At 44.4% G+C, this 26017-nt stretch overlaps 2 protein-coding genes, 1 non-coding gene and 1 pseudogene across 5 annotated transcripts in view; 2 read left to right on the forward strand and 2 right to left on the reverse strand.

Annotated features, from left to right (window-relative positions):
• Window positions 1-14774, reverse strand: part of GOT1 (glutamic-oxaloacetic transaminase 1) — a 211124-nt gene extending 196350 nt beyond the window's left edge. Inside the window, exon 1 of the mRNA XM_050805721.1 lies at window positions 14765-14774. The gene's annotated coding sequence lies outside the window, so the exon portion shown is untranslated. The remainder of the gene's footprint in view (window positions 1-14764) is intronic.
• On the forward strand, window positions 4805-4904 carry LOC126963511 (small nucleolar RNA U13). Its single transcript, XR_007729138.1, has one exon. It is a non-coding gene; the product is annotated as a small nucleolar RNA U13 (small nucleolar RNA).
• LOC126963399 (survival of motor neuron-related-splicing factor 30-like) lies at window positions 6512-8462 on the forward strand (annotated as a pseudogene). The gene has a single exon (XR_007729051.1). The product of XR_007729051.1 is annotated as a survival of motor neuron-related-splicing factor 30-like (transcript).
• Window positions 14775-14802: 28 nt separating the features above from the next.
• On the reverse strand, window positions 14803-24890 carry SLC25A28 (solute carrier family 25 member 28). 2 transcript variants are annotated; one of them, XM_050805723.1, is made up of 4 exons: window positions 24799-24890; window positions 17972-18200; window positions 16833-16889; window positions 14803-15647 (listed from the first exon to the last, which is right to left on the reverse strand). In XM_050805723.1, exons 2-4 carry the CDS (start codon window positions 18192-18194, stop codon window positions 15130-15132), a joined length of 798 nt encoding a protein of 265 aa, XP_050661680.1. In that variant the 5' UTR covers window positions 18195-18200; window positions 24799-24890; the 3' UTR covers window positions 14803-15129. The 2 variants fall into 2 exon arrangements, with proteins under 2 accessions (XP_050661680.1, XP_050661679.1); XM_050805722.1 differs by lacking the exon at window positions 24799-24890 and adding an exon at window positions 24327-24742.
• Window positions 24891-26017: the final 1127 nt, after the last annotated feature.

A 26017-nucleotide genomic window follows, 5' to 3' on the forward strand; every position in this document is an offset into this window, starting at 1 on the left:
AGCACTTTGGGAGACCAAGGCAGGAAGATCACTTAAGTCTAGGAGCTTGAGACCAGCCTGGGCAACATAAGGAGACCTCATTTCTACAAAACATTTTTTAAAAAAGTAGCTGGGCATGATGTTTGCACCTGTAGTCCCAGCTACTTGGGAGGCTGAGGTAGGAGGATCACTTGAGCCAGGGCAGTCGAGGCTGCAGTGACCTGTAATTTCATCATTGTGCTCCAGCCTAGGTGACAAAGCAACACTCTTTCTCAAAAAATATGTATAGGCCGGCCGCGGTGGCTCACACCTATAATCCCAGCACTTTGGGAGGCCAAGGCAGGTGGATCATGAGGTCAGGAGTTTGAGACCAGCCTGACCAACATGCTGAAACCCATCTCTACTAAAAATACAAAAATTAGCCAGGCGTGGTGGCACACACCTGTAATCCCAGCTACTCAGGAGGCTGAGGCAGGAGAATTGCTTGAACCCAACAGGCGGAGGCTCCAGTGAGCCCAGATCAGGCCACTACACTCCAGCCTGGGTGACAGAGCGAGACGCTGTCTCAAAAAAAAAAAAAAAAAAAAAAATGTATAAATAGACCAGGTGCAGTGGCTCTTGCCTGTAATCTCAGCACTTTGGGAGGCGGGTGGATCACTCAAGGTCAGGAGTTCGAGACCGGCCTGCCCAACATGGCGAAACCCTGTCTCTACAAAGAATGCAAAAATTAGCCAGACGTGGTGGTGCGCACCCGTGGTCCCAGCTACTCAGGGGGCTGAGGCATGAGAACTGCTTGAACTCGGGAGGTGGAGGTTGCAGTGAGCCAAGATTGTGCCACTGCACTCCAGCCTGGGCAACAGAGTGAGACCCTGTCTCAAAAAATATATCTGTCTAAAAATAAAATACATAAAAGATAAAGAGAGTGAGCCAGGTGGTATCTGGGGAAAATCGTTCCTCATGTTCCTCACAGAGGGAACAGCAAGTGCAGCAGGATGGGATCACACAACACAATGGATATGACAGCCCTGGGCTGTCATGTAAACACAAGGACCCTCCAAACCGGCCACTCCTCACTGGCCTCCTGACGCTCTGACCGCTAGCAAAGAAGTGACCAATCACAGAAACCTAAGTATTACACTTTACATTTCCAAAGGTGCTGGGTCCCGTCCCACGAGCACTGCTCCAGGAACAGGCAGAAAGAGAATGGAAACAACTTTCCTCGTGCCTCTATTAGAGCACTTAGGTCTCATGATCTCTTTACAAATCAGTCTCACCCCTGGCACCTGGGCTTCTGCAGGCGGGACTGCTTCTCACTTCTTAGGGACCCTGCGGGGCACTGGCGAGCCACACTCCCTTTGGAATCCTGGGTTGGAACGCTGGTCTGTCATGTTCTTGCTGGGTGAGTTCAGTCCTGTTTTTTGCCTTTCTGAGTCTCAGCTTCCTCATCTGTAAGATGGGGGCATTTTTATAGCTAACTCCCAGGGCTGTTTTGAGAATCAATGGGGCCCAGCATATTGTAAGTGCAAAAGTGTAGGTTATTTATTGTCATTGCTCACATTCTGAATGCCTGACAGTAAGTGCTCAAAAAATTTGGTAGAATAGAACTCAAGAGTAAGAAAATCCTCCAGGAAGAATTTCATGTTTAGAGCTGCTGCTATTTCGAGGGGATGTGCTTACCCTGCAAGGACCCAGGGAAGGATGTAGTCATCCGTGTGAGAACACCTGTGAGACATGACATTGACCCAAGTCCCTAATCTGATTCCTTGCTCCAGAGCCTGTTTTGATGTCCTGTTCTTAGGTAGAAGCCTTGTCAAGCCATTAATGTGATATGAACAGATACAGTGTCTGATCTTCGCTGGAAGCTAAGAAGCAGCGTTCATTCCCCCCGTATCCTTGGCTGCCTTCCGGCAGCTGATGGCTGGAGGCGGCTGGGCAGTGGAAGCAGATTCCCAGCGGCTGGCAGGAGTATGTGGCAGACAGAGCTGAGGAAGACGTCTCCCCAGGGATAGCCTCCTTGCTTGCTCAATTCCAAGTGACCATCAGCATTGTGTTTGCTTTCCTGAGACCCAGCCCTGGCATGAAGAAATAATGTGACCTTCAGACCCTCAACAAGCTGAATTACTAACCTTTGGTAAATCAATGCCAGGAATTGAGAGTGTTTAGCTCAAGTGAGCAGCAGACCTAGGCCAAAATGGCGTTACAAAACATGGAGGTCACTGTTAACACTGTGCATGTGAAGTCAAAGTGGAAGTAAGCTATTAAGATCTTAGTATGAGTCCAAAAGGGCCTGCTGACAGTCCTTGGCTATATGACTGTGAGCAAGTGCCTTAACCTTTCTCAACATCACTTTTCTCATCTATAAAACAGGAATAAGAATTCCTGCCACATCTGACTCATAGGGTTCTCATGAGGCTCACATTTGAGCAAATTTAGAACACACGGTATCAAGTGATAGTGCACGGCTTCCTTTATGTTTCCCGCGAGGGTGGTGGTGAGGCTCACCTGAGCAGCTACTCACAAAGATCAGCGCATAATAGATGTGCAAGAATTAGAATTCAGTTGTTGCTTGTAAAAATGCTACATGTGAAAATGCAATATAAGTGCACAGAATATTATAAAGTGTAAATTCTTACTTTCATCTTTCATTTACTGTTAGCAGACAGAATTAATACGTGGTCCCACAGTCACCTGTCCAGCCAGGTAAATTTTTCCATCCCTGGTCCTAGGGGACGTCAGTAACTCCTTGCCATCCTCTTTACTCCTCAAGCCAGCCCCACACACGGTCTCTTCCTCAAACACTGTTTTTACCACATTGTTCCTCCTGAAGAACAATGCATCTTACAGGCACAGGACTCCAGCCTCCTCCAAACTGTTCTTTGAAGCAAAACCTCCCTTTTCTGCTCTCAGGGTCAAGCCGCCTCTTCTCCACACCTCTGCTTCTTCCTTGAGCCATCACTGCCAGATGGAATGCCCTTGTCTCACCTCTCTTTTTTCAGGCTCAACTCTTCTTCAAAATTCATACCCCTCCTTCCTCTGGGAGCTTCCTCTGATTTACCCCACCCCACAGATCACTCAGCTAGTGTGGGCTCGGTTTGTGTTGTACAATTTGGCTTTTGCTCACACTTGATTTTCTAAACATTCTTTCAGCCCTGTGGCAGGGACTGCATCTTCTTCTGTCTTTGCCTGTGCTTAGTGGAACATACTATTTAAAGGATGCAATCCAGGGAGAATAGACCTTGACCAAGAGTCCCTCACCTTATTGTTTGCCTTCCTAGGCCCCTCTCTAGCAGCAGAAACTCCCCGAGGAGCAGTGCCACCCTTCAATGAAACATTTTGTTTTAGATGTCAGTGGGGGTCCCTACCTCCCACCATACCCAGGGAAAGCTTTCAGTTAGTGCCTGCAGGGGACTAATTCTTCATGACTCCTGGCTTTTCTATTCAGGTATAATTGCTCTTGTTCTCCAATTTGGCAGGGGCCTTGCAGCCAAAAGAAACCTGTGCAGGGAGTAAATCAGAGCATTGGATCAGTATCTCTGCAACGAACTGGGGTTTTTCTTCTAGTTTCTTTTTCTTTTTCTTTCTTTCTTTCTTTTTTTTTTGAGACAGAGTCTTACTCTGTCGCCCAGCCTGGAGTGTAGTGGCATGATCTCAGCTCACTGCAACCTCTGCCTCCCAGGTTCAAGAGATTCTCCAGCCTCAGCCTCCCAAGTAGCTGGGATTACAGGTGCATGCCACCACGCCTGGCTAATTTTTGTAGTTTTAGTAGGGACAGAGTTTTACTACATTGGTCAGGCTGGTCTCAAACTCCCGACCTCAGAGGCTCCGCCCGCCTCGGCCTCCCAAAGTGCCGGGATTATAGGTGTGAGCCACCGCACGCCCAGCCTAGTTTATTTTTCTTTTCTTTCCTTTTCTTTTTTTCTTTTTCTTTCTTTCTTTTTTTTTTTTTGAGACGGAGTCTTGCTCTGTGCCCTAGCTGGAGTGTGGTGGCGTGATCTCGGCTCACTGCAACTCCCCCTCTGAGGTTCAAGCAATTCTCCGCCTCAGCCTCCTCAGTAGCTGGAATTACAGGCACCCACCACCACGCCCAGCTAGTTTTTTTACATTTTTAGTAGAGACAGGTCTTGGCTAAGCTTGTCTTGAACTCCTGACATTGTGATCCACCTGCCTCGGCCTCCCAAAATGCTGGGATTACAGGCGTGAGAAACCGTGCCCAGCCTAGTTTATTTTTCTATGTACACCTATAGACAGATGCCCAGGCTGTGTCTCCACCATGGTGTGATTCTAGGCATGCCCTGGGAGGCCCAGAATCTGAGATGTCTGAGCTGATGTCACTGGTGGGGAAATGCTTAGAAAGAAAGAGCAATCCTGAGTTGGCTTCAAGGTACAGATTTGCTCCCACATTTCTCTTTTATTTTCCTTTGGTGTCTGTTCCCTCTGCATTTATGTTTATGATCAGCAGTGGAGATATAAGATAAAGAAGATTCTGTCTGTCCTGAGAGACTCACAGTCTGGCAGAACTTCCTACCCCACTAGTAGGAAGCCTCTTAGAGGTCCCTGGATTCCTGCTCTTCTCTATTGCTCTCCTAAATTGTGAGGTTAAAGACCGTTTTAAGAATCTTATGAAGTTATGGATTCTCTCCCCTTCCTCCAAATGCAGACATATTCAATATTTTGCATAAAACTCCCAGGGGTTTACAGACCTGGTGAAGCCCATCCACAAAATCCACAAGCTCCATTACAAAAAAAAAAAAAAAAAAAAAAAAAAACCCAACAAGGATGAGAAGGGGGAAGAAACTTAAAATGGAATACAAATAGAAACCAATGCATCCTTTTGTAGCTCATCATCTTGATGACTGGGTTTTCACACACATGTGAGATGTGCCTCCTGCAAACCCTAAGACATCAGCACGTTACCTGACATGAAAAAAAGAAATGAACTTAGCTCTATTTTAATTAACTCTATTGCAAACAAATAATATTAAGATGCTGAAGGGAGGATAAAACCAAACAAGCCCAACAAATATTTAATTCTAGTTAGAAGGATTTTTTTCTGTAGTGATATGGATTAGCGGTTCTGAAATACCTTTTGTGTGCTGTAGAGTTGGGCAAATGAGTAAATGTACTGAGAATACTGGAAGCTAGTTCTTGCTGTTGGAGAGAGTTATAAATATGGAGAAAGGGAGGACTAAAATGAATTTTGTGGTGTCGAGTTGGAACTAGAGGTATCTATATGAATCCATGATTTTGTGTGTATGTGTGTGTGCGTGTGTATACAGATGTAGAAATTAAGATATGTATATTTCTTAGCTCTGTGGGCTAAAGGGCTTAGAAGTGGACACTATGGTAGCATTGAGTACACCTGGCACTCGAATCTTGGTTTCTAAATACCATTTTGTACTGAAAAAAAAAAAAAAAAAAAACTAGGGCTCCTTGGAGAAATGGCTAATTCTAGGGCTGAGAGGGGGAAAGTACAAGATAAGCTTAGAATATCATATTGTGCCAGAAAGCAAGGAAGTGCTTTTTAAAAAATGGAGATATGAAAAAAGAACACAGGAATCAGAAGGGACCCCCATTGGCCAAATCTGGGACTATTTGAACATCAGAATAAATAATGGTAATTCTTTATTATCATTACAGTGGTATTATATGACAATATTACAGTGGTAATATCACTATAGAATAGCCATAGAATAAAATAATCTATGAGTTCATACAAATATAAATAAATGAAGGAGAAAGGATAGCTCTCTCTTATAGTAGAAATGATGAAGTCAGAATATCATCTTTGTGCAACCATGATTTAGACAAGAATTATCAATGGATGCTAAAACTAGTGGGTAGAAGTTTGATAAAGAAGAGTATATGTACAAAGATTCCGAGCACCTCCATGAAAATAACTTGTTGATTACAAAGGGAAAATTAGTAACTCCACGGTGAGTTAATCTGATGAACACAACCATAACCATTTAACCACAGTTAACAATACCAATAAAGAGATGCACTGACCTCACTGCCTTGAAAAGGACTCCATATCATTTCTATGGTACACCTGCCAAAACTGTATAACCTTAACCTAATTATGAGGCAGCATCAAACAAACCAAACTGAAGGACATACTACCTAACAACTGGCCTGTAATCTAAAAACAAAAAAATCAAATTCATGAAAGGTAAGGGAAGGCTGAGAACCTGATCTAAATGAAAGAAGACTTAAGAGATATGAACAGTAAATGCAAAGTGTGATCATTAATTGGATGCTGGATCAGAAAAAAAAAACAGCTATGAAGGACATTATTGGAGCAATTGGTGAAATTTAAATATAAACTATAGCTCAGATAAGCATTTCGTATCAATGTTACAAATTCCCTGATTTCCATACACATGTTGGGGTTACGTAAGAGAAAATCTTGCCTTTTCAGACCGAGTTGCCTTGTTGTTGTCGTGGAGATTTTCCTGCTACTGCTGCTGCCGCGGCCGCCACTACCACTGGGCTCATTTGCCCTGACCGCTTCCCACCGCCCCGCCCCCTAAAGATGTCAGAGGATTTAGCAAAGCAGCTGGCAAGCTACAAAGCTCAGCTCCAGCAAGTTGAAGCTGCATTATCTGGAAATGGAGAAAATGAAGATTTGCTAAACTTGAAGAAAGATTTACAAGAAGTTATAGAACTAACCAAAGACCTTCTGTCAACTCAACCTTCTGAGATGCTTGCAAGTTCAGACAGTTTTGCTTCTACTCAACCTACTCATTCATGGAAAGTAGGAGACAAGTGTATGGCAATCTGGAGTGAAGATGGATAGTGTTATGAAGCGGAGATTGAAGAGATAGATGAAGAAAATGGCACCGCTGCACTCACTTTTGCTGGTTATGGCAATGCTGAAGTGACTTCACTGTTGAACCTCAAGCCTGTAGAAGAAGGAAGGAAGGCAAAGGAGGACAGTGGTAACAAACCCGTGTCAGAAAAAGAAATGATTGCCCAGCAGCATGAATATAAAAAGAAGGCTTTGAAAAAAGCTCAGAGAATAAAAGAACTTGAGCAGGAAAGAGAGGACCAGAAAGTGAAATGGCAATAATTCAACAACAGAGCCTATTCCAAAAGCAAAAAAGGCCAGGCAAAGAGGAGTATTTTTGCTTCACCTGAGAGTGTGACTGGCAAAGTTGGAGTAGGAACTTGTGGAATTGCCGATAAACCTATGACACAATATCAAGATACCTCTATATATAATGTCAGGCATTTGATGCCTCAATAATCAGAAAAACTGTTGGATTTCATCTCTGCAGGGCTTTACATTTACCTTTTTATCCTTATATTTTTCTAAAGGTAAATTATTTGTTAGATGAGTAAGCAAGATACCATTGTCGTCATTGGTTGACTTCACTAGAATGAAACGTGAAGAAATTGCATTTGATAACTGCTATTTGTTTAACTTTTCTCGTTATCAGTACCACGGTTCCCTCAAAGTTTGTTGAATAAAGCAACTTTTGTAGATGCTGTTTCATACAGCACTTAGATAAATTATTCATCTTCCTAATATCAGGTGCCTACTTAACCTATGGTATGTACTTTTTGTAAGCTGTAACTTGAAATTTTCAGATGCTTTGAACTTGACACATACTCTAGCAATTCATTGGAACACCAAGGCAAAAACACCAACCTGCTAAAGAGATCCTTTCATTTTTCTTATTTTCAACTTTAAAACTTGGCTGTTGTTCAGTTAAGCCTAAAGATAGGTTAACTTGTAAATGGCAAAGTTTGTTTTGAGGTTTTTCCTCAAAAACTTGTTTCCTAGGCCTATCAGGCCATCTCTAAAATTGATCTGTTTTATTTTTATGTACTCTTAGTTTTATGTAAGAAACCTTAGAATGAGCTCCCTTTTCTAAGGTGTTTTTGTGTTTTGTATGTTTGCTTTTTTCCTGTTTTTTGTTTTTTTCATTTACGGCAGTGGTACCATGTTTTGGATGTGTAATGTTTATATGGGAGAACAAAAAGCTGCTGTATAGCCCTGTATACAGTGTAGATACTATTTTTGTAAAAACACAAGGCTAAATTAATGAACAAGAGTACTGACTGTTTCGTCATTAAAAAATTCTTGTATTTCTTGTGCATTAATCTGACCATAATTTCCCTGTATATTAAGTTCATTTAGCTGTTTGTAATTTTTGTTAATTAGATCAAGTTGTCTGCATTTGTTGGTGTAAGTGAACATCACAATTATCCTGAGTTGAGTTTAAGCCAGATACATGCATAGAAAAGGGTCTTCCTATTAATGGAAGAAGGTAATTTTTAGGATATTATTTCAGTTTTGTATGTTTAACTTTTATTAAATAAAGTGTTTTTAAAATTAAAAAAAATCCTTGGTCTTAGGAAATACTGACATATTTATGGATAAAGGGGGCATAAATAGTTCAGAAAAAAATATGTGTATGCACATATATGGATTGATAGACGATACATCCACTGGGGCAAAATTATAGCAATTAGTGAATCTGGTAAAGAATATACTGTTTCTGCAACTTTTCTGTAAAAGTGTGAAATTATATAAAAATTAAAAAGTAGATAAAAACAGTATTTGCTGTAAGCTGGAACTCTTTTTTTTGGAGGCAGAGTCTTGCTGTGTCATGTATGCTGGAGTGCAGTGGTGCAACCTTGGCTTACTGCAACCTCCCAGGGTCAAGAGATTCTCATGCCTCAGCCTCCTGAGTAGCTGGGACTACAGGCATGTGCCACCACACCTGGCTAATTTTTGTATTTTAGTGGAGAAGGGGTTTTACTATGTTGGCCAGGCTGGTCTCAAACTTCTGACTTCAGGTGATCCGCCCACCTCAGTCTCACAAAGCGCTGGGATTATAGGCATAATCCTACCGCGCCCAGCTAAGCTGGAACTCTTACACATTGCTGGAGGGGATACAAATTGCTACGACCTCTTTGGAACTTCGGTAGTATCTTCTAAGGCTAAACACATATATCCCTGTCACCCAGCAAGTTTGCTTTCATATTTAACCAATGGAAAAGGGTGCTTCTTTTCACTAAAGGACAGGTACAAGAATGTTTATAGTAGTAAAAACTGGAAATAGTGAAACACTGGAAGCAACCTGCGATGGTTAATTTTGTGTATACTTGGCTAGGCAATGGTGCCTAGTTGGTTGGCCAAATATTAGTCTGGATGTTATTGTGAAATATTTTGTAGAGGTGATTAACCTTTACAATCAACTAACTTTAGGTAAGGGGAATTATCCATAATGGCCTCATCCAATCTGTTGAAGGCTTTAAAAGCAAAAACTGAGGTTTCCCAGAGAAGAAGGAATTCTGCCTTAAGACTGTGACATAGAAACTCTGCCTGAGTTTCCAGCCTGCTGCTCTACAGAGCAGCAGGACTTTTGTACTTGCCAGTCCCCACATGTAGTCAATTCCTTAAAAATAAATAAATACATAAATAAACCCTCCTCTCTCTCTCTCATACATATATATAATTGGTTATATATAACATATATAATTGGCTCTGTTTCTCTGGAGAACCATGACTAATATACAACCCAAATATGTTTTGGTTGTATGAGAGAGGTAGTCAATGAAAGAATGGACACATAAAATGCATCCATATTATTCAAACTACATAGATTATTCAAACTACCCAGCAATGGAAAAGAACAAATTGCTACACGCACAAATATAGATGAATCTTACAGACATAATGTTGAGCCAGACACAGAAGAATATATACTGTATGAATTAATTTTTACAAAGTTCAGGAACAAGCAAGACTAATCTGTAATGACAGAAATCAGAATATTGGTTACCTTTGAGGGATGAAAGTAACTAGGAGGGCACACAAAGCAGTCTTCTGGGGTTTTGGAACTGCTATGTGTCAGCGTGGTAGTTACGTAGGAGCAAATATATGTCAAATTTCATCCAGCTGTGCGTTTTATGTATTTTTTTTTTAAAGAGGTTAAAAAAGAGTACTTATTTTAAATGCTCACTTTCTCCGTCCCCTCTATGGCTAAGCTGTAACCTCTGTACCGTGTATTTCTACGTCCATATTGCAGATCCTGAAAATCCACTCAGGCCTTAAATACATGTTCATAACTCCAGTTCTTATTCCTATCCAAAAAACTTGTTTTCCTTTTAGAATTTGCAAGCCATCTAAGAATCTTCCTTCTCTGTAACCCCAAGTACATCTGATGGCCAAGTGCAGTTGATCAACTTCCTAAATATCCCTCCACTTTGTCTCTTCCACTCTTTCCCATCACTGCCTTTGTTTAGGCACCATAATTTCTGCTTGAGTTGCATCATCACCTCGGTGACAACACCACCTAAATTAGTGTTTAAATAACTGAGGACTGTAGCTTTGCCATGCTGACACATAAAACTGACCATCACATAGGCCTAGCATCTACTCCAGTGCCCCCATCTGCTCAATCTATGTTTGTGAAATGAAATGGCTCATTTCTAACCCCAGTACCATCATGTTCCAGACAAGTCTTGGTGTCTGACCATGGGAAGCAAGTAGTTATCATGCATCCATTATGAGTACTGCAGTGCAGAAAGAGGGGGATTCTGGGTTTTAATCTAGAGAGACAAAACACAGTCAGATGAGTACAAGACAACCTACAGGTAAGTTCCCACATGAATGTCTAAACCATCATCAGGTGCTTTTCATCTTCTTGTAATAATTTTTCTCAGGTTCATCTTTGTTTAAATGATGACAGTAGCCCCTCTGCTGGAGTCCCTGTCTCTAGCTCAGGCTCTCCCTGCTCCAGGGTCTCCTGTATCTGGGCTGCTGGTTGAATTGTCCTCAGATATTACTTTAGTCATGTCCCTCCCTGCTCAAGAACCACAAGAGCTCCTCATTAGCTGCCAAGTCAACTATAAACTCCTCTGCCTAGCTTTCAGGACCTCCATGCTCTGACCCCTCCCAGGGTGATATGACAGCTGTCTTAATATTTTTGAAGGGCTGTCAGAGAGAAGGATTTGTCTGATTTGTGCTGCCCCAGCAAGCAAAAGTATTATCATAGGTGGAAATTACAAGAAAGATTTAAGTGCCTCGAAGTGTAAACATTTTCCTTTCTACTTAGTGTGTGAATGTGGGTGGCAGAGGTGGTGGTGGCAGTGGTGGCAATGTATGGAATACTGTGTGTGACTCTGACAGAACTTGTTCTCCACTCACCAGTCTAAGGTTCCACAAAATAACAAAATACTGCACATCCAGTATTTTGATGTATACATTGTTTTTTTTATGTATAATTTTTTTGGTAATTTTCAAGAATGAGATCTCACTGTAACCAATTTCTTTCACATAACAGAATACAGTGTCTATCTTTCCACATCATTAATTTTCTTCCATCACCTCAGTGTAAATGGCCATGCCACATTTCATTGTATGAATGTTTGATAATATCAGTATCTTATTCAGTAAGTCCCCTGTGGCACTTTATTTTTATTTTTATTTTTTGAGACAGAGTCTTGATCTGTCACCCAGGTTGGAGTGCAGTGGCAACATCTTGGCCTACTACAACCTCTGCCTCCTAGGTTCGAGCGATTCCTGTGCTTCAGCCTCCCAAGTAGCTGGGACTACAGGTGCATGCCACCACCCTCAGCTAATTTTTGTATATTTAGTAGAGATGGGGTTTCACTATGTTGGCCAGGCTGGTCTTGAACTCCTGGGCTTAAGTGATCTGCCTGCCTCGGCCTCCCAAAGTGCTGGGATTACAGGCTTGAGCCACCATGCCCGGCCCCCTTGACACCTTTATAATAATTTATTATCAGAAACATTGCTATGGGTAGGTAGACTCTGAATGATCAAAATGAGAGTAGATAGGTTGGTGGAGAGAGAAAGTTCAGAGCAGTGAGACAGCCTGGCACCACCTCCTGACAGGCACTGAAGAGATATGGCCTGACGACCAGGATGCAGGTTAGAGGATAGTGGGGCTGAGACTGTCCCTGAGAACATCTAGGGCTAGGAGGCTTCTTAGAGGTCATCTTGCTTTGCATCCCTCCGGGAGCTTGACTTCACTGTATAGAATCCCTGGCAGGGCTGACCAGCCCCAGCTCCTGTATTTGAGAGCTTGCTGCTGTGCAAGGCTGTCCGTATCATTGCTGCAAAGCTCTGTTAGAAGGTCAAGTTCTCTGGGTAATGGGATTCGAAGTATTTTCTTTTTATCAATGCTTCTTAAATTTTATAAAATTAGCATGATTCAACTTTTATTGGCTTTTACAAAAGTATTTTTTAATTCTGTTCATCAAAGCCACCTTCTTCTCTGTTTACTCTGACCTACACTTATCTTTCCTGTCTCTAAATCTCATTGTTAATTTCTGTATAATCCAGTACATGTCTATATACTGTCTTGTGTTATTACAAGTTTGTTTCACTCATGTTGGTCTCAGCTGTCCAGTGAAGAACATTTTCCTCTGGCCAAATTGTGACTTATTTTCTCATTTTCCCTGACACATAGCACTGTGCAGGAATTGGCCACTTATGATGGCTGGGTACTGGATTCTCCAGGTGTCACATAAATTATCTGGCATTCCACAGAGGCTCTGGACCTGGGGATGCCCCCAAACACCCACAGTTCTCCTGGACCTGCTGAGCCCCTTGGAAATAACCCAGGTATCCAGTCACTGGCATTGCTAATGTTCAACCTGTCACATTATTCTGCCTCTATCTCCTCTTTGACCTCTAGTGACTGGGCCAAGAGACCTGCAGAACCTAATGTCCTGTCCAGATTCCAGATTAAATGTCCTCCAGTAGCTACAGCACAATCAGAGGCTGGAAGATCACTTTTGTATTCTTTTCTCATTATTTGTGAACAGCATTAGAGCAGAGGTGGTCTCTAGCGGCTACCAATCTTTAAGAGATTACCCCGCGTTCTATTCTTGAAAAATGAGCCTTATTGCCATCGTGTCTACTGTGTGCCAGATACCATGCCAGACAGCTCTGTAAAGCTGACTGCAGGGACTAGGTCCTGACAGCCATCTCTTTGCTCTCTTGCTCAGTCCATACTGGGAGGCAGCTACTCAATTACATTTTTACTAGCAAACCCTCTGAAATGACCTTCTACAATGATATCATCACACTCTTTTTACTCAGAAACCACTGCTTAGCACTATTAACATCTCTCCTCTCCATGCTAAATCAGAGGGGCAGGATAGCCTACTTAAATAAAGCTTAGAACAGGAGACCCTGCTGGTTTCTTGACAGTTTTTTTCAAGTGCATTCAGACATGATTCTCCATAGATATTGAAGGGCTGTCAGGTGGGAGGAGGACAAGATCTACTTTGTGACCGAATCCTATTGCTTCTACAATCCTAACATGGCTCCCGGCTCCATGCCACAGTCCTGCTTCAGACCACCATGCACTTGCCTGGATTACCACAGCAGCCTCCCAACCAGTTGGCCTGCCTGTCCAGTCTTGCTCCTCTAATCCTTTCTCCAGAGAGCCTAAGTGATCTGTTTAAATTGTAAATCTGATCACACCACACCTCTGCTTAAAACTCCATAATGCTTTTGTATGGCCTTCAGGATAAACCTAAACTCCGCAGCATTGCTTTGAAGACCCAGTCTCGGCTTGGCTCTCAGGCTGCATGTCTTGCCCAGACTGTTTCAGTCCTACCAAACCACTTGCACACTGAATCCCAAATACTTTTTAATTCTCTTACCTCTAGGTCTTTGTCTAGAACATAACCCCTCCCCTGTTCACCAAGTTAGCTCATTTGCCTTCCAGGTGTTACCTCAGATGTCACTTCCTTCAAAAGTCTACCCTGGTCATCCAAGGCTATGCTGGGTATCCTTCTGTCTTCTGAGTATTCTAGGTGTATTCTATCTTCTCTCCTGTCGTTTTATCTTGTGATTGCCTGTTTCCATGTATCTTCCTCTCCAGACAATAAGCTCCTTGAGGGCTGGGATTGTTTTATCTATCGTATTTCCAACACCAGTGCTTGGCACAGAGACACTCAATAGTTAATGAATGAATGACAGATGAGCTAACAAGAATAGGTGGAAGACTCAGAGGGATACATTTCTATGTACTGAAGAACTTGCTAATAACTAGTGATAAAAAAAAAAAAAAAAAAAAGAACACACTGACCTACCAAGCACAGGGAAAGCCCCATCTCTGAAAAGTCTCCAAGCAGAGCCCAGCTGGTCATCAGGGAGCTTCCTCAGTAGATGGCAGTAGATGTGAGATGCCCTCCACTCATTTCCCATCTGTAGGAAGCCACGCTTAGATTCACTTGTGAGGTCAAAAGACTTGGGCTGGGGTCCCAGTTCTGCACTGACTGTGAGGCTTTGGACCAGTCATAGCCTCTGAGCTTTCTTGCTTGTGAAATAGAAATGACACCTGCACTGCCTACTTCAGAGATTTTTGAGGTTCGAATGAGATCACACATGCTCAAGTACTCTGTGAAAGCCTTAAAATAAAATGAAATGTATTTTTTACCATGTAATCTTCAGGACTTGCAGCCTCACTGAATAATTTGAGTTTCACAACTAAAATGGAAACCAAGTGCCACATGTAAAGCACTGCTGCAGGGAGAGCAGAGACCTGCCTCTTCTGTGCTGCACTACCGCCCTAGGGAAGATAGTGGGCATCCGGAGCATCTGGTTGGTTGGGGTCTGTCAAGGGCTTGTTGTTCTAGCCATCAGAGAGATTGCTTGGGGCCTACTACTAATGTCTTAAATCGTCATGAAAATCAGCAGAAAACAAAAACTACAGACATACTCAGTAAACCTTTCCTTTGGGTCCCTTGATTTATGCTTAAAGGAAAGTCAAGAACAATTAACAGCATTTCACTTCCCCTTTAGCAAGACAAACCCAATGAAACCATTAACCATTTAATTTAAAGGCTTTTTATTAGGAACCAGGGGAATGAGCTGCTTATCCCTCTATAACAGTCTAGAGCAGGTCGTCAGGCCCAGGATGGAGAGAGGTTATCAAAGGTGCTGTGGTGTGCTTTGCTGCACGTGCTTAGGGCCTGGAAGGAAAGGTGGTGGCAACAGAGGTTGGCAGGAACTGGTGTTAGTCGAAACACCAAAATCCTGGGGGAGAGCCCCTCTACCTTCCTTCTAACTCCACTTGAGGCGGGAGCATTCCAGGAGACAGAGAATGTGAGCAGGATGCAGCAGTGTCATCTGAACCCCTGGCTTCGTTCAGTGCTACTTCACTTGCCGGCCCTCCACTCTTCTTGCCGTTTAGTGATTAGGTATTTGAAGAACTCATACACAGACCACGCTATGGCTGTGGAGGGGATCTGGTAAATTACTCTAGCTTGCACCCCTCGGAAGTAGGCGGTCACCCCACCTACTTGATATACCGTCCTGAAGGCACTAGCCATGCCTGTGATATGTCCTGTAATGTGTGAGTTCAAAGCCAAGGACTCCTGGGTGTTGAGCAGTGTTTTGCAAACGTCCAGTGGGGTTGTGGCTGCGGCAGCTACAGCTCCTGCGCAAGCTCCAGAGAGGACGTGGGAGCTTGGGTTGTACCGTCTCTGGGGGTTAAAGTGCTCCTGCAGGAATTCATAGGTCATGAAGTGAATGGCTTGGAAGGGAACGTTCATGGTCAGCTGGGTGGTGTAGCTGCGGTAGAAGGCCCCGGCCCCTTCATTTTGCCACACTGCCCGTACACAGTCTGTCACCCGGTGGTATGGTGAGTTGTACATCTGCATCCTCTGCTTGACCACTAGTAGTGCCATCATCAAGGAAGGAAGTGATGACAGCGGCCAACCAGTGATGGAGAGTATCCAGATTCAGAGTCCCAAGTCAGCAGATCAGCCAATGGAATAGAGAGAGAAAAAAGTATGAGTGAGCTGCTGGCTAACCTGAGAAGTCAGCTTCCCTTTTTTGAGGGGAGGGAGTAGGCAGCGGGTTGGTAACAAGTCAAAAAACAATAAACCCACTTCCATCAGGACTTCTGTAAAGCCAGCCAATTCACACACAGGACGTATCTATGGTTTGGGAGCTCCAGAGAGTCTTCTTGAACTAAGTACCTATCTCTAATCTTACCCTCTTACAACTCCCAACAAGAAATGACTCCATGACAGTGAACATTATCATGAACACAGGCCCCTAACAATCCCAATCCTCAGGTACAAAGAGCACCTAACTTCTAAAATGTGAGATGGTGATCCTCCTAGAGGGGAGGAGAGAGAAGTGCTACCAAAGAAAAGATTCTTAGCCAAAAAGAGTTGGCTTTAGTTTTCAAACACCTCCCACTCCCTCAAGTAGATAACATGGTGTGAGCTCTGTGGAGCTTCAGCTTAGCTTTGGCTCTGTCCACCCCATGGCCTTGCCCAGACAGAAAATGAACGTGGCAACAATGCTATCCTCTTGTATTTGTTCATCCTCACGTGGAGAATGTTTTTGGAGAATTTTCCTCCAACTGAAAAGCCAAGACCCCAGTAGAAATGCAGGGACTGAGTTCTACAATTTAACCTTTCATTCCTATCCCAACTAGCTTCATTCCGATAAGAAAGGCAATATATTTAAGTGTTAATTCCTGCAAATCATAAGAGGGCAAAAAAAAAAAAAAAAAGAATCCATCTTCACCTCTTTGAAGAAAAATGAACCTGCTAAACTTTCAGGACAGATCAAATCTACTACAAAGGAGACTCCCAGGAAAGCCCCAAAACAGGCCACATGGAGCCATATCTTTTTCTAGGGAAGCCCCAAGGATTAGTGAAATCCCAGTGAATCTGCTTCCTGTCCAAGAGGGTGCCTCCTAACTACCAAAAACACGGAGGGAGCACCCTCTAGTGGTAAAACAAGGTAAGAGAATTTCCCACCAAAACTGATGGGCTCTTTCTTCTGCAAACTGGAAAGAAACACAGGTGCAGCTGCCCAGAGTGATAGGTTGAGGAATCATTACCTTCTGCAGGGTTCATGGCTGCATCATGAAGTAATGTTGCCACACACCCGGCCGCACCTGCAAACAAGAAAACAACTGCCACATGTAAGGCCAAGAGAGCGTGACCAACTCATTGAAGTCTCCCACTGAAGGCGAGTGGCTGTGCTACACCACAAGGTAACGTTAGGAGTTAGTCCAAAAGATGGGGACCCACTGCTCCTAAACTCCTGTTTAAGGGAAGTATCTGTTCCCACCAACTTTGTAAGGTCACCAATGCATTCCACATCCATGATAGGAAGGCCAGCTCAGGTCTTATCAATAAAGATCGTTCTGAGAATAAACGCAGCGCCCCAGACAGGAAGCAGATACACTGCTGCCTAGGGATGCCAGCACATCACCTGCCACCAGTGGAGGGAGATACGGGGACCAGGTGGTCAGATCTCATAGAATCTCACCACAGAATCCCACCTCTATCCTGCTGCAGAACCCATTTGCAGATCCTAACGTTTGTCTATAAAGATCTTTCGTTCAGGTCCTGAACTACTCTACCCTCACCCTCTCCACACTCAACTTGGTTCCAGCCAGTCCTGAAGCCCTAGGCTGCTATCCTTTCTCTTACTTCCATACAACCTTCTGGTTTCTTCATGCAGTTCCTTGGCCCCACCCCCATTCACTTTGTCATGAGGCTTTGTCATGTTCTCAACAACACAAACTGCCTCTGGTGAGTTAGGATCCTGAAAAGGTGAGGCGAAAAGCAGGGGCTTCATTAGTATCTTCCTTGGGTGGCTGGCTGGGTCGCCTCCAATCCTGCCCTGAGGAGCAGGACACCGTACAACTATGAAACATACACTGGGGGTAGTTCAGTGTGTCTCCACGTTACCAGGGCATTGGAAGTTGATGCCAGGGAGATGAGAGGAACAAGTCAAGCTGGTAGGTAAGGGAGGATACTGTAACCCTTTGTTGAGATGCCCCAAAGGAAAAGGCAGGGTTGAAGCGGCCCGTTGTCTGAGAACATCAGGTTTGGAAGTCCCTCCCTTAAAATCTGGCCTATCCCAGCCCAAAGCTTCAGCTCCAAACCATGCTGAGACTGGAAAGCACTGACAGCAGCAAAGCCCAAAGAGTTGGGAAAGTGGGGGAACCAGCACAGGAAGGCTCAATACCATTGGCAATATGGCTATTGCCCCCAGGGTGGATTACATCACTCAATGTCTTTTTTAACTTTTCGTAGCAGGCAAAATAAAGGGCGTGGGCAGGCCCTGCGCCTGTTGCTGTGACGTTCAGCCCCCTCATGGGCCTCCATAGGCCCTCCGTTCTTATAATCCTCCAGAGGGCTTCCAACACATTGCGATAGCGGGCAGCTGGGTCAGGCTGTAGACTCTGCATCCGGGTCTGAAATTACAGCAAGGAGAAGCGCAATGTCAGCAATGCCAACTTCTCGCCCTACCTCAACACACTGGGCAGACCTTCTACATGGAGCTGTGCCCATCTGTGAGAGGGATATCTGACATTCAGCTTATTTCCAATCTATAGCTGATCTTTCTTTTAAGCCTTGGACCTTTCTTTTTCTAGTTATCTATGACCCTGAGAGTGGAACACCATTATTTTCCTTGAAAACAATAATACCACCATTTGCTAAGTGTCCTGGTACTCCAAAATCATTCAGAGCACCAGCAACAAATATCAAGCTTTCAGAAGTTGCTTTTGTGCCTTAATACACTCAAGCTGACAGTTCTTCACAAATGGATTCTAAATTCAAGTATTTACTGTCTATGACATACTTTATGCTTTATACCTAAAGACTGCCGCTGGCCCTGCTTCATGACCACACACTGAGGGGCGGCTAATATTTTGATACTTTTTCAGACTATCTGGCAATGGCGGCTGGGTCTACACCGAGTCTTGGCAGAAGTAGCATTCTTAATAGATGATTTTATTTCTTGGGAAAGAAAGTTTACCCTGAAACTGCAAAGGTGGGAGTGTCTAGCTAGAAACCAATCTAGTCTCCAATCCTGAAGGGCCCTTCCAGATTTCTAATCTAAATTGATTGAATCCCAAAATTGGCATTAGTAAATAAAATCAGTCTCAGTGAAACATAATCCTTGGAATCTCTCTAAAGGATTCAATGATTGGAATAAAAGCGTAGGGTAGACACTTTGTATGATGTTCCTTGACAAAGTTTTGTTGAAATTTGGGAAATTAATCTTATTTGAAACACCTCCCTAAATTAGACCTTTTATGAAGAGTGTGTCTCCCCAGGAAAATTTCTCTGACCCATCTACTGACCCATTTCAAGGTAAAGTAACATGGAAACTAATAGTTAATATAAAATCAATGTCTAAAAAGAAAAACCAATGTCTGGTGCCTGACACACAATAAGCACTTCTGATTTGTCTGCTGAATGAATGAATCTTTTGTCACATAACTGTATCAGTTACAATCACTGGTGAGCCAATGGGAGCAAGTGATGCCCAAGTACAGTTTAAATTTCTGCATCAATCTAATCACTAGATTCTATTTGGAATTAAAAGCTTGAACCTTCGGCCAGGCACAGTGGCTCACACCTGTAATCCCAGCACTATGAGAGGCTGAGGCAAGCGGATCACCTGAGGTCAGGAGTTCGAGACTAGCCTCGCCAACATGGTGAAACCCCGTCTCTACTAAAAATACAAAAAAATTAGCCGAGCATGGTGGTATGCGCCTATAATCCCAGCTACTCAGGAGGCAGGAGAATCGCTTGAACCTGCAAGGCGGAGGTTGTAGTGGGCCTTCGCTGGTTTGAGCCACTGCACTGCAGCCAGGGTAACAAGAGCAAAACTCCATCTCAAAAAAAAAAAAAGAAAAAAAAAGCTTCAATCTTCCTCTTGGCCAATTGGAATCCAAAAGTAATACCTTTCCTCAAGATCATGGGAGAAAAGAAACTAACCAGATGAACAGGTCCCGGTTAGCTGCAAGCAATCCACATTCCTCTGGTTATTTTCTCCTGCCTGCTACCAACAAAAAACCGGAAGCTTAAAAGGTTAGTTACTGGATGGTCAATCAGAAATACTCTATACAGTATCACTTAACACAATTTGACACATTCTTTCCTACTTCCCCCCACAAAACCTCATGTATTTCCAATAAAGGGTTTGTTTACTGATCTTTCACATCACACAAGGCATATAAAATCCATCAGAAGAGTTGTTCATAGAGACTACGGGTCAAATGCTGGCTAGAGCTACCAATAAGCAAAGATAAATTGAGCCTCTTGGCTTATCATGTTTCCATGCATTTATTCAAAACTGATCTTGTACAGGGAGAATGTTCAGAAATTGCATTGCTCTGCCGCAGTCAGTGGTGTATTTGGCTACCAATTCTGAAAGGTTTGGCTTCAGAGGCCTGGAACTCCTCACCCCCAAGAGAAAACCAGATTGTGGGAAGCTACTTTGAACATTCTATACACACATCTAAGTCTAACTCAACAATTCTAACTCGATAAAAATACACCCTTATGGAGAGGACCTGGGCATAAGCTATGCTAAGTATATAAATATGGCTCCCCAAGTTTGTGGGCCAATAAATCTGCCTTTTACAGAAAGATGAAATATCTAAGTAAGAATTTCTGAAAAATCTCAGTATGAAAAACCTTGACCTGGCTTGGAGAAAAGTCAAACAACCCAGTAGAGAGGTAAGTGGTTTGGTAAAAGACAAGCCACATTTGAGTCAAAAAGCCTGAGTCTGAGCCTCAGCTTTGCTAGTTGTATGATCTTGGGTACGTCACTTAACCTCTCTAAGCTTCAAAATTGTCATCTATAACAACAGGCCAAGAATGACTGGCTCATAGGGCTGTTGTGGGGATTAAAAGAGATAAGGTATGTAAAAGCCATTGGTAATTTATAAGGTGCTAGAAATATAAAGATCTTTATTGTATTCAAAATGATTCTAAGATATATTTGTTCATATCTAAGAATTTACAGATCATGGTAGCATTGCCTCCTGTATAAGTCATTTCACAAATATACATGGGCAACTAACTGTCCTTAGCCACTAATAAATCGGGGTTAATTTTGTATTTTTTGTTTTCCTTTTAAAGTTTCTCTGTGGCTATAATGATTTACATGTCCCACTATTAATCTGAAGGTCATATGTTCAGGGACAAGCTTTACTGTGAAATTCTGTGCCTTGCCTGGTTCTTGTAATCTGCTTTTGGGAAGCTATACGGAAGGCTTGAGAGTCTGATACACTGAGTTCAAATCACAACTGTGCCACCTAAACTCTGTGACCTTGGACAAGTTATATAACTGTTCCCTAAGCCTCCTTTCAACTGTAAAATAATGAAAATGGTTTCTACTTCATCAAGTTGCTTCACAGATTAAATGAATAAATGTATGTAAGGTACTTCAGATAGTGCTTGGCACACAAGATCACTGAACACTTATTATTAGATGCAAGAAAATCAAATAAGCTAATGTTTCCATTTCCTAACCTTTCACAGGTGAATATGTACAGATACCATTTACATTTGGAAACTGGAGATTTATCTCCCTCTGCTCTTCCCTTCTTTATTATATAAGTGGATATTTGCTTCACCACTTCAGAGCCAACAACAGCAGCTTGATGATAGGTGGGTACTTAGCCAGATGATTTTGAGAAGGGTTCTGACCGTTTTGGGTTGCAGAATCTGTCCCCGTAGATAAAGTCTGGCGCTTGCCTCTGAGGCCCAGAAAAGGAAACTGGGATTTATCTGGGCTCCCAAGCCTCTCCATTATGGCCATGGAAATAGCTGGTTGAATAACGATGGTCTAGCAAGGCTACACTGACTTCTCATGGTCCCTCTCAAGGATATTAAAAGTCAACTTGACCCTGATAAGTAGCTGAGGATGGACAGGCTTGCATGCTAAGAGGCAATGTCAGCTTTCATTTGCAAACACTATGGTTGCCCTTTAGGCTCCAACAACATGGATACCTGCCTCCAGTCTTAAAGACTGGGCTGCTTTTCCTCCCCACCATCCACTTATTAAAAGAAGAAGGATAACTGCCGGAACAAGCAAACTGGGAAGCCCTTTCTGAAGGAAGGGATTTGAATTTTACTTTCATGCCTGCACAAAAGCATTGAACATACTCACTGACACTAAATCATACTGGCCTCACCTAGTTTTTCCCTCTAAGTCATTTAAATCCCAGCATTAAGTGCAAGTCAAAATGAGCCTTCTAAAATAAGCTTTCGTTATTGTTGACAACTCCTGAGCATTTTTTTCTCAAATCTTTATTTCCTTAATTGAGGGCTTTCAAGATATAACTGCAATGTTGTATGACTAATTTTTTAAAAACCAAAATGCCAAAGCTTATGTAAATGAGTAAGAACTGTTCTTCAAAATAGTTACCTTGGAAGGCTACAATTGACTTATTCCAGCAATGCTGTGGTTATGCAAAACCTTTCTGGAACTTCTCTTTCAGAGGTGTTTCCTCAATGGGTTTATAGGCCTCAGAAGTAAAGCAGTCTCCTTGCTTTCAAGTCCCACCTTATTTTGACGCCAACAGTATTACCCATTTTGACCTCCCACTTTGTTCACCATATTTGATTCTGAATAGTCTTTGTTCCTGCAAAATCAATTCCATCTTATCACAGGGCAAAGATTTGCCTCCCTTAAGGACATGCACCCAAATATTCTAGAAGCATTTTTAACAGGGATTTATAAAATGTTTATAGCAACAATAGCACGATGTAAATATATGGAGTAAGGAGATAACCTCCCATTATGTTATAATGGAACAGTGGTTAAATTGGTAAGTTACAGTAATATTTCTAAGATAAATTATTACACTGTATTTTTCAAGCCATTAAATAATTTTCACGGTTTTCTTTGATCTGTTTTCCATTCAATACTCATCCAGAAAAACAGCATCCTAAACCCTGCACTCCACTCATACTGCACTCACTCCCTAATCTAAGTCTAGGGAGCTAGATTATATTAACTTTTGGATATACGGCATTATTAACTCACAAGTCATTCAACCTAGAGTCTATACATATAATGTATGCATCTTTTTTATTTGTACTTACTCGTTTTACATTTCAATGTTGTTACTTCTCATGGATTTTACTGTTTATTTCTATTTCTCCCAATTGACAAGGGCATTTAACATTCTAATGTCCATTTTAGTCAAGTACATTTACCCCATTTTCAATGGATATGGCCCTTGTTAGGAGTTACCTTGTGCTAAAATACTCCTGCCAGTTTACTGTCATTCACAAAGCTTAATGAGCACTCCCCCCATTTCCTTATCCACATTACTAAGGAAAACATGAAACAGTACTGGAATCAGAGGGAGGTAAAAGGGATCTACTTTGCATTTCCCAAGTTGATTCTCTCCTCCTTTTGAATACATAACACTTTCCTGATTTGACGAGGAAATATAAATCAAAAAGCTGCCAGGTTACTGTTTGACTATTACCCTTAACATGTAAAGGAGGTATCGGTCTTTGTCATATCAACAGTCCCCTCTAGTTTACCTCTCCCTCAATTCAGTCCTCACCTTTAGTGGCTGCTACCTTTACTAATGCAAAAATAAGAACTGTAAAGAACAATAATCTGTTTCTTTCTTCACCCAGCTTTCTTCAGAAGGACCTGACTTCTGTACACATTAATCATCCTGCTTGGTTGTGAATGCAATTATACTTTCACAAGAATCGTGTCCTCTTGTTGATCTCATTCCATTGTCTTCATACTTACATCTACTTTCTAATACCGTCACACTTCCTTTCTAGGCAACTTCTCCCTTTTTGTCAACTTCAGGTGGCCAAAGAAATTGCTATCAGTTTCATCTCTCTTGTTTGGAGGCTGATGTGCTCCCTGCACATACAGTCCTAATCCCAGCTCAATTTTCATGTTCAGGAAATAGGTGGGGTATCATGCTTGCTTCACAGAGAAACTGAAACCTTTTCCTGAATACGATCTTTCCCATATTACTTCCAGTCTGGAACTCTGCATTCTCACTGCACAATGATTTCCAATCACTCATGTGTTAAGATTTAACGTGTAAGTCCTTTATCTAGCTGAAAGATTCCAGATTCGGGTTCCTGCCCCGTCAGTAAAGGAAGATACAGTAAGGAGTTTGTAAAAGCACTAGCCCAGAAAACATCTCAAGCCGTTAGATCCATTTCAGGGTCTGGGTCACGCCAGCTGGCTTCACCTTAATCGAGTTAGTAGCACTTACCTGAGCTTCGGGATACCCCATCCCACCCTATTCCTGTTTAGTCCCAGGTGGGGTCCAGGGCTTTGGCTGACAGATTTTCGATCCTGAGTCCCGATTCAGATTTCACTGACGGTTAGAAATAGGTCCTGGTTCCTGACTGGGATCAACTCCCAGCTGGGACCTTGCTTGAATGGAGTGTCGGTTCGAATCATGTGGTAGTGGCAGGAGCCAGGAAGGAACCCATGTCGGCTCCGGCTCTCAGCCGGGATCCTGGCTCCGGACAAGACCCAGGGGTCGGGTCAGCCCCAGGTCTGGTTCGAAGCCCAGTGCAGGTCTCACCTTGACGCAGTCGATGGGGTACATCACGCAGTGCTCCAGGATCCCTGCCACGGCGCCTGCCACCATGTGCGTGGTGACAGTGGCTCCAGCCGGCAGCGCCTCGTAGTCCGGGCCGGAGTCCGGATCTTGACGTACCGGCGGCCTGCAGGCCCCGGCCTCCCCGCCGCCGGCCCCCCGGCCCACGCCCCGCTGCAGCCACCCGTCCAGCAGCGCCGACTCCCCGGGGCTCCGCCCGGGCCCTGCCGCCGGCCCCCCCGCCACACCGCCAGCACCCCGCCCCTCCAACTCCATCCACCCGGGCCAGCTGCGGCGCCCACCCCCGCCGCCGCTGCCACCAGTCCCGCCGCCGCCCCCCGGCCCCGTAGTGTCCGCCTCAGGCGCGGCCCAGAGAGCCCGGGGCCTCCGGCTCCCGCTTGGCCCCGCGGACACGCCCCCCAAACAACCATTGGTGCAGACCCCGAGTTAGACCCACCCTTTTCCTGACGTGAGAAAAATCAGTCGGTAGTATTAGCGAAGTCGCCTGTCATTCCTCCGCCCTGAGGCGTTGCTAGCGCCTAAATCCCACCCCTTCCCCTTTGATCTTGGAAGCTTCTTGTTTATTGGTCACTGATTGGCCGACATGTGCGATCAACCCGCCTCTGACTTTTTAGAAGGGCGGGAGAAACTTAAGGCTGAACTTTGATAGGCTCAACCACTCTTGATACTTTGACCGCGGCCATTGGCCCGCACCACGTCGGTCCCCGATTGGCTATAGAAAGAGCGAAGCGCCCAGGGAGTCTAGGGGCCGACTTCGGGCCCCTTGCTGGCGCCTGCAGAGCTGCGGTCCCCGTGCGCGGGATCGCGTCGGGGGCGGGGCGGTGACAGGCCTTCAACGTCAAACTGCTGACGGGCACCGTTACGACCAGCGCTCGAGTGCGCTCCTCAAATTCTGAGACGCGTGGCTGGAGAGCGGGCGGCCCTGGCCCGGGAGAGCCGTGTTCCCGCGGGATCTCGTCGCGGGCATGAGGCGGAGCCGGCCTGGACCGGTCATCCTCTGGCTGGCGCGACCAGCAGCCTGTCCGGGAAGCCGTTGCGACATGCGGGCCGGGAACCGCCTCACAGCCAGGGGGGGACCGCGGCGGCCCGCTAGACTCTTGTCGGGTCTGGAGTGGGCCCTGGGGCCGGACCCAGTGCTCCTCAGGCCCCAGCGCCCGGCACTGAGCCTCGCATCCACGTTCGCACAGTAAACCCATGCAAGTGTTGAATGAATGAGGTCCTCCGGGCCCCGGCTGTCACTGGGCTCTGCGCCAGGCCGAGAGCCGAAGGCGGGGAAGGAAGATGTCGAAATGGGCGGGATGATTCAGAGATGACGGCCGGTGGCGAGGCGGGGCTGGAGGCCGCATCCCAAAGGCAGCAGGAAAGTGCGGCGGCTGTGGGGAAGCTCGGACGCACTGCCCGGCCGAGTCTGAAGCATCAGCATCTTGTTCCTGAGCCGGCGCGCTGATGGGCCCCCCGCCTGGTGATGAGGGCCTCTGCCTCCCTCGGGTCAGCCCGGGTCCTGAGAGGCAAGGCCAGCGATTCCCGGCCTTAGGACCTCCTGCGCTAGGGAGCACGGGCGCCTTCCGTTTGCCTTCCCTGAGCGTGTTGGCACAAGCCGCCCGCGGTTTCCAGCTCTGTCTTCTCTGTTTTACCCAGATGATGCAACTGTGGAC

The sequence above is a fragment of the Macaca thibetana genome, chromosome 9, assembly GCF_024542745.1.
Source record: "Macaca thibetana thibetana isolate TM-01 chromosome 9, ASM2454274v1, whole genome shotgun sequence".
Taxonomy (NCBI): domain Eukaryota; kingdom Metazoa; phylum Chordata; class Mammalia; order Primates; family Cercopithecidae; genus Macaca; species Macaca thibetana.